The sequence below is a fragment of the Microtus ochrogaster genome, chromosome 7, assembly GCF_000317375.1.
Source record: "Microtus ochrogaster isolate Prairie Vole_2 chromosome 7, MicOch1.0, whole genome shotgun sequence".
NCBI classification, from domain to species: domain Eukaryota; kingdom Metazoa; phylum Chordata; class Mammalia; order Rodentia; family Cricetidae; genus Microtus; species Microtus ochrogaster.
The window spans coordinates 9,630,677-9,638,642 of record NC_022014.1 but is presented as its reverse complement, the minus strand read 5'-3'; the positions used below and the strand labels follow the sequence as shown (position 1 = coordinate 9,638,642).

The 7,966-nt window shown below is 47.4% G+C and overlaps 1 protein-coding gene across 1 annotated transcript; it reads left to right on the top strand.

The window, feature by feature from the left end:
• Window positions 1-52: 52 nt before the first annotated feature.
• Window positions 53-3,357, top strand: Tmem186 (transmembrane protein 186). Its single transcript, XM_005349286.3, has 2 exons — window positions 53-221; window positions 1,613-3,357. The coding sequence occupies exons 1-2, from the start codon at window positions 219-221 to the stop codon at window positions 2,249-2,251; spliced, it is 642 nt and encodes a 213-aa protein (XP_005349343.1). The 5' UTR covers window positions 53-218; the 3' UTR covers window positions 2,252-3,357.
• The last annotated feature ends 4,609 nt before the right edge of the window (window positions 3,358-7,966 follow it).

Genomic DNA, 7,966 nt, shown 5'->3' with positions numbered 1-7,966 from the left:
GGTCCACGCCGAGGCCCGTAGTCCAAGGCACGACGGGAAGAGGAGAATTCCCTAAATGATTCACAGCTGATACAGGATTTGAAACTACAATCCCCAAGAACACAGACTCATATTTTTTTTTTTTTTAGTTAGCGCATGCGTCTTTTTAACCACACGCGCACGCGCTCTTCAAGTTTCCGGGACGAGTCCGTTTATTTCTCAGAGCAGGAGACGGGATCATGGTAAGACGGGCAGGTAGTGGGCGGCGAAAGAGGGTACGCGTTCAGGGGATCCTGGCTGGGCCTCGGACTGGCAGCAAGGATGCCAGGGCCGCCGATCCGGGAGCGCCGCCGGTGGAAGGCCGGCCTCCTCCGAGCCCCTTGGGTCACGTGGGCGGTCGGAGTCGCTGTAACTCCCTGAGCGCTCAGCAAATTCAGGGCCTAAGAACCTTGTCTCCCTCAGCGTATGCCGAGGCTGTGAAGAAGGATGCACAGCTAGTGTCTGTGGGAGCCGGGATCAGAGCCTTCCTCTGACTGTAAAGCCCTGAAGTTGCTCACTATGCTACTCACCCAGAGAAACATTGTGCAGCGCGTTGGGGACCCCCGCGTGTCTCAAGCAGGCTAATAGAAAGCAGTTCTCCTGACATAAGGCAGCCGGAGAACTGCAGAGGTACTGTGACAAGTACCCCACAGTTTTGGTGCTTGGGTTTCCCACTATGACACCGATTAGTTTACCCCTTGAAGTGCCTCACAGACTTATGGACGCAAGTTCAAGTTTCCTGTTGGCTCTCAGAAGGTCTCTGCTGAATGTCTGGAACTAAACCTTTCCAGTGTTTGTTTGGACCTGCCTAGGGGAAGAACTGGCCTGAGAACCAGACTCGGCCCCATTCATTCCGTTGAGTTGTCTGTCTGTCTGTCTGTCTGTCTTTCTTTCTTTCTTTGATGGGGGTGGGGTCTTAGTTTTTAGCTTTTTCGAGACGGGGGGGGGCTTAGTTTTTTAACTTAAAAAAAAAATGCCGGCAGTGGTGGTGCCCACCTTTAATCCCAGGACTGGGGAGGCAGAGGCAGGTGGATCTCTGTGAGTTCGAGGCCAGTCTGGTCTAGTTCCAGGACAGGCTCCAAAGCTACAGAGAAACCCGGTCTTGAAAAACCATAATCATCATCATCATCATCATCATCATCATCATCATCATCATCATCATCATCATCATCATCCTGTGTGTGTTCAGTTCGTGTGCACGTGCTTGTGCCATGGCCTGTGGGGGTCAAGGACATCCTTGCATGAGGAATTTTTCTTCCTCCACCATGTTGGCTTCAGGGATCAAATTCAAGTCACCTGGCTTGGTGGCCAGCACTTTCACTTGATGGGATATCTCACTGGTTGGGAGTAGGGTTTATACTTGATGGGATATCTCACTGGTTGGGAGTAGGGTTTGTTTACCTGCAAAAAGAAGAGTATGGTACTTATCCAGAGTAGAATTCCACAGAAAATAAAGTATTTAGCTGTTTAGCTTTATCATTCCTTTGGCAGCCCTGGCGGCTTTCCAGGCTTCCCTGGAGCCTTTCTAGGGGCTTTGCTTCGTTCGTTGTGTGCTCTTCATGGTTGAATTCTGAAAGAAACCTCTCTTTTCCAGGCTGTCCTCCTTCGAGCCCTGCCAAGGTTTCAGGGGCCAGCTGTGTGGGGGAGGCCTCTTCATCGACTGTGGTACTGTACTGGGCAGGGAGATTCCAGAAGGTGGGTGGGGAGCACGTCCCCCACCTCACAGGAGAAGCCCCCAGGCACAGAGACTGAAAAGTTTCACACAATCTACCGATTTAATGCCATCAGAGTACTCGGGTATGTGTCCCGGCTGAAGCTGGCTCAGACAGCTATGACTGTGATAGCCCTGCCTCCGGGTTTCTACTCATACTCACAGGGCCTCCTGACCCTCAATTCACTCTGCCTGATGAGTGGGATTGCCTGCTTTGCCCTGGCCATGCTGTGCTGGATGAGCTACTTCTTCAGGAGGCTGGTGGGCATCCTCTATGTGAATGAGTCGGGTACCATGCTTCGAGTGGCCCACCTGACCTTCTGGGGATGGCGACAGGACACATACTATGCCGTGTCAGACATGATACCTCTGACAGAATCCAAGGACCAGGCCCAGGAAGTGTTTGTACGCATCCAGCAGTACAGTGGCAAGCAGACCTTCTACCTTACCCTGCGCTATGGCCGAATCCTGGACAAAGAACGTTTCTCACAAGTGTTTGGAACCCTGACCACACTCAAGTAAAGAACAGCAACTAGGGAGCTGGAGAGATGGCTCAGTGGTCAAGAGCATTGCCTGCTCTTCCAAAGGTCTTGAGTTCAATTCCCGGCAACCACATGGTGGCTCACAACCATCTGTAATGAGGTTTGGTGTCCTCTTCTGGCCTGCAGGCATACACACAGACAGAACATTGTATAATAAATAAATAAATAAATAAATAAATAAATAAATAAATATTTGAAAACAAATTTAAAAAAAAAAAAGAACAGCAACTAGGCCTCCCATATCCCTGGTTACACCGGATTTTAGAGGGGAAGGCCAAGAACATTGATGAGGCAGAAGCTAATACCCATAGGCTGGGACTGAAGCTCCACGGTAGACTGCTCATCTAGCATGCAGGCAGTAAAACCCTGCATTCAATCCCTAGAGCTGCATATAAGCAGGCATGGCTGTGTGTGCCTGTACTCAGCTTTGGAGATGGAGGCAGGTGGAGAAGAAGGTCAAAGTTGTCTTGGGCCAAAAAAGAAGATGTTAACCACCTTTAGGAAAAAGCCCTTGGTTGAACATTGTGCTCAATAGGGCATTCTAAATGCTATGCCAAGATCACTGAGGCAGCTCACTGCTATGAAACCAGAAGGCAGAGGAACATAGACTTGGAGTCTGGAGACTTGGGTTTTGCTGGACCTCAGCTCCTTGACCTGGGGCAGGGTATTAAGTCTCTGAGCCTTGAATTGCACTCTGTGAGATAGAAGAGCCTTCTCTCGTGGGGATGGATGTAAAAATAGCCAGTAATGGCTGAGGCTGGACATGTAGCTGTGTGGTGGAGCTCTTGCCTAGCATGTATAAGGCCCTAAGTTCCACCCTCAGCTCCACAGAAGAGACATACCAGTACATGCTGCATGCTGTGCCAGGGCAGCAGCCCAGAGTTTACAGCACCGAGGGAGGCTTCCAGGCGGCCTGCCCCATTTGTACCCGCCAGCTTGGTGGCTAGTGCTGAAGCCTAAAGTGGGCTTGTTTTTCTCCCATCAGGAAGTCACTGTGATGTGGGATATCCTTCTGTATATGTGTTGCCGTATTGGTTGGTTAATAAAGCTGCTTTGGCCTACGGTAGGGCAGAATAAACTTTAGGTGACTGTCCAGGCAGCAAAATGTCTCTGTCAATTCTAGAGTTTTGGAAGTTGCTTACAAGATATTCCTGTTTACATAGGTAATATATCCTTCTGGGGTCTTTAATGGAGTTAAAGACTAGATAGTTACAGCTTTTCTTAGTTATGATAAAAGATAAATTAGATATAAAACTTTAGACTCATGAAGTATTGTAACTAATTTTTTCTTGGTAACTGTTGTATATGTAATTTTGCTATTTTAAAGTTAAAACTTTCCTTCTTAATTAGACAGAAAAGGGTAGATGACGGGAGATGTCCTTCTGTGTGTGTTGCTTTTATTGGCTAATGAATAAAGCTGTTTCAGCCAATGACTTAGCAAAATGTAGCCGGGCTAAAAGAGATATAGAAAGTAGGAGGAGTCAAAAGTGCATGTAGCTGCTGAAGGAGAAGGACCTGGAACCTTCCCAGTAAGCCACAGCCTCATGACAATACACAGATTAATAGAAATGGGTTAATTTAAGATATAAAAGTCAGAAATACACCTAAACTATTGGCTGGTGCAGGACAATTCTGTATTCTGTCAGTTATGTTTTAAATAAATGCTGATTGGCCAGTAGCCAGGCAGGAAGTATAGATGGGATAACCAGACAGGAAGTAGAGGTGGGGCAATGAGAACAGGAGTATTCTGGAAAGAAGGAAGCTCTTTCCCCAGTCCTGCACAGACCACGGGAGAAACAAGATGTGACCTAACCTGCTGAAAAAGGTACTGAGCCATGTGGCTAACATATACTAGAATAATGGGCTAATATAAGTTATAAGAGCTAATATGAAGCCTGAGCTAATGGGCCAGTCAGTTTATGTCTAATGTAGACTTTCTGTGTGATTTCTTTGGGATTTACTGGCTGTGGGAACTGGGCAGAACAGACCTCAGCAAGCAGGCCCTCATGTTACAATGGCCAAGCAGTATTGCAATTAATATAGTTTTTGTGTGATTATTTGGGTCTGAGCAGTGGGGAAATGAACAAGCAGTCTCTGCCTACATCACTACGTGCTGAATGAGGTAGGGACAGCACCAGCCAGGAATGTGTTGACTCCTAGGAGTGTCAGGGCCACTCACATCCTTGTCATCAGGATAGAGGGACTCAATAGTCTGTCAGCTGAAGGAGACGATATGCTGCTTTTCATAACAAATAACCAACATGCTTATTAGGCGAATTGTATCTGCATAGAGAGGAAAGCAGCTGCCCACTCAAAGTGCTTTGTTTTGTAATTTCCCTTTATTTTGTGTGTACTTCTGTACATATGTGAGGGTTGGAGGATAACTTTTCAGCGTCCTTTTCCTTACACCATTCAGGTCTTGGGATTCAATTCAGGTTGTCAGACTTGACAGCGAGCACCTTTACCCACTGTTTCTCTAACTATTCTTCCCTGATGTAAAGTAAATAGAGCCTGAACAAAGATAACAACAAACGTGCCACAGGGTGTTGGGGGAGTTGCAGGGAGGACACACCATAAGGCCTCAACTACACAGAGAACTACAGGCAGCTCAACTTACTAAACCTGGATGGAGGTGGGCGGTCCTTGGACTTCCCACAGGTCAGGGAACCCTGATTGCTCTTCAAGCTGATGAGGGAGAGGGACTTGATCGGGGGAGGGGGAGGGAAAGGGGAGGCGGTGGTGGGGAGGAGGCAGAAACCCTTAATAAATAAATAAATTAAAAAGAAAAAAAAATTCTGAAAGCAGGAGAAATTGTCTTCCTCAGGGAAGAGCACACCAATTAGCTATCCACTAAGAAATGGTCGGCCCTGAAAACATACACAGGTACAGACTAAGCAGGTTCTCTTCAGAAACATACATGTGGGAGGGGGAAAAGATACAATTATACTGCAATCACAAGTGTCAAACTTAAAAGTGTACATATCGAATTGTAACCATTCGTGTTGTTCAGGGACATGAAGCACACCCTCAGTGTTGTCCAGCCATCACTGCTGGCCAATTCTAATGCTCCCAGTGCAGAGGCCAGCCTGTCTGCAGAGCGAGCTCCAGGACAGCCACAGCTACAGAGAAGCCATCTCAATAAACAAACCAACAAAATAATGCTTGACTGTCCCAAATAGGACTTCGGTACTCCGATGTCAGGGACCAGCCCTGACATAAATCATTTCTCGTATCAGAGTGGAGGTGTGGGAATAAATGAAACACATTTCACACAGTAGCATCGGGAGGGAGTTTCAGGGATCCTTCTTGAAATCCTAAATTCACACCCTGAAGTTCACCCGTGTTTATTTTCCGAACAGCTTTTATATCAAAACGTAAACTGAAGGGGAAATTTCTTAGCATTCTGTTTCCTAGGTAGTGGGGCGGGGAGGGAGGAATGACTTAGGTCACGTCTTGCCTATCTATGCCTATTTTGTCACGTTCTGTCCATGCCCATGTTGTCACATAGACTGAAAGACACCTCTTCCCTAGTAGACACACTGGGCTATGAGAACACAGCCGTATTTGCAGGGTGTCAGAGACTGTAGGAGCTGCAACACTTTGAAGTTAAGTTAACCATGAAGAGCATCTAACTTTAGACTAAAAAATGTGAACAATAAACTTGGGGGGATGGAGGGCTCAAAGGATAATGGTGTTTACCATCAACCCTGGCAGCTTGCCCTTGAGCCAAGGGATCCTGACAGTAAGAAGAACTGAGTGCTTTGGGCTGTCCTCTGACAACCGTGGACAGTGGCATGCACACACCTCTCTTTTCATACAATAAATAAAAACTGAAAATCTTTGATCTTGTTTTGAACTCTCCCACTCCCCAAAGGGTTTCTCTGTAGCTTTGGATCCTGTCCTGGAACTAGCTCTTGTAGACCAGGCTGGCCTTATACTCACAGAAATCTGCCTGCCTCTGCCTCCCAAGTGCTGGGATTAAAGGTGTGCATCACCACCGCCCGGCTATGATCTTGTTTTGAGACAGGGCCTTTTGTATTTTGTAGCCCAGGCTAACCTCAAGTTTTCTCTGTAGCTGATAATGATCTTGAATTTGATTCTCCTGGGATGTTATTGGTGTGGCCTGGTTGCACCCAGAGGGCCTCAAACCAGTTTAGAATTCCCAGTTTAAGGGGCTGGGGATGTAGCTCAGTATAATGCTGAATCCTGGGTTCAATGTCCAGCACCACATAAATTGGTTATGTTGGCAGATACCTGCAATCCCAGACCTTGGGAGGTAAGAGGATCGGGACTCGTTGGCTATTTAATGAGTTTGTGGTCAGTCTGGCCTAAATTAGACTGGATGTCAAAACAACAGACAAACCAATAAGTGTCTGCCCTTTTGTTTGCTGTTGGCTCAGTTTTATGATGGTAATACTTTCAAGACCACCCAGGCCCTTCCCTGTTATTCCTACTGCCAGGTTCCTCAGGTGACTGCAGTGGCATGTCACCAACTACAAAGCTGCTAAGCCTGCCAGGGGGCGCCTGTGAGAAGAGAGCCCTTTCTCGCCAGGGTAGCCTTTGCTTGCTCTGTGGTCTGCTCACGAGGTGCCAGCAGAGGGCACACAAGTGTACTACTCTTCCCTACACCTCAGCTAAAATCAGAGCTCTCTCCACCAGTAACAGGACGTGGGTATGGTTCTGTAACCTCAGCAGGGCAGTGGTTTGAGCTATTTAGAAAACAAAATAAGAGCCAGGCTTGGTGGTGTAGGCCTTTAATGTCAGGAGGCAGAGGCAGATGGGTTGCTCTTAGTTTGCTCTTGGTGGTGTAGGCCTTTAATGTCAGGAGGCAGAGGCAGATGGGTTGCTCTTAGTTTGAGGTCAAAATAGTCTTAGAAGTTCCCGGTCACAAGAGAAAAAGGCTTTTAGATTTAGACTGTGGCTATATTAGCGATTTGTCCCTTTGAAAAACAATTCTACGATAATAATTGTCTTAGTTCTTTTGGTGTTTGTATGTGTGTGCGTGTGTGCATGCTCGCTCATGTGGTGGTGCTGCTGGGGTTCCAGTTCAGTGCCTTGTACAGGATAGGCAAGCACTCTATCACTTAGCCACATCCCCAAACCCTTTGGGCTATAGCAAAAATAAGAGCCAGACATGGTTGCTCATGCCTAAAATCCCAACACTGGAAAAGCTCAGGCAGGAGAAGTCAGCCTGGGCTACAGAATGAGACTCATCCTGCCTTCCAACAAAGGCATGATTGTGATCATCACTTGGGGAGCTGAGGCAGGGTGATCAGGAGTTCAAGGTTAGCCTCAGCTACAAAGCTCTAGGCCAACCTGGGCTATCAGAGACCCTGTCTCAAATAATGAACCAAAACAGAGCCAGCCCATGGCCACCACACCAAATCCTGCAGACAGGGTGACTTGATGTTCATTTCTTAGCGCTCTGGAGGTGGGAAAGTGCAAGAAGAGCCTTTTGTGGTCAGTGACTGACGGTGGGACCTAGTGTATGATTGGGTATGGGACCTAGTGTATGATTGGGTGTGGGACCCTAGTGTAAGATTGGTGTTGTTGGACCTAGTGTATGATTGGCTGTGGGACCTAGTGTATGATTGGCTGTGGGACCTAGTGTAGGATTGGGTGTTGGACCTAGTGTAGAATTGGGTGTTGGACCTAGTGTAGGATTGGGTGTTGGACCTAGTGTAGAATTGGGTGT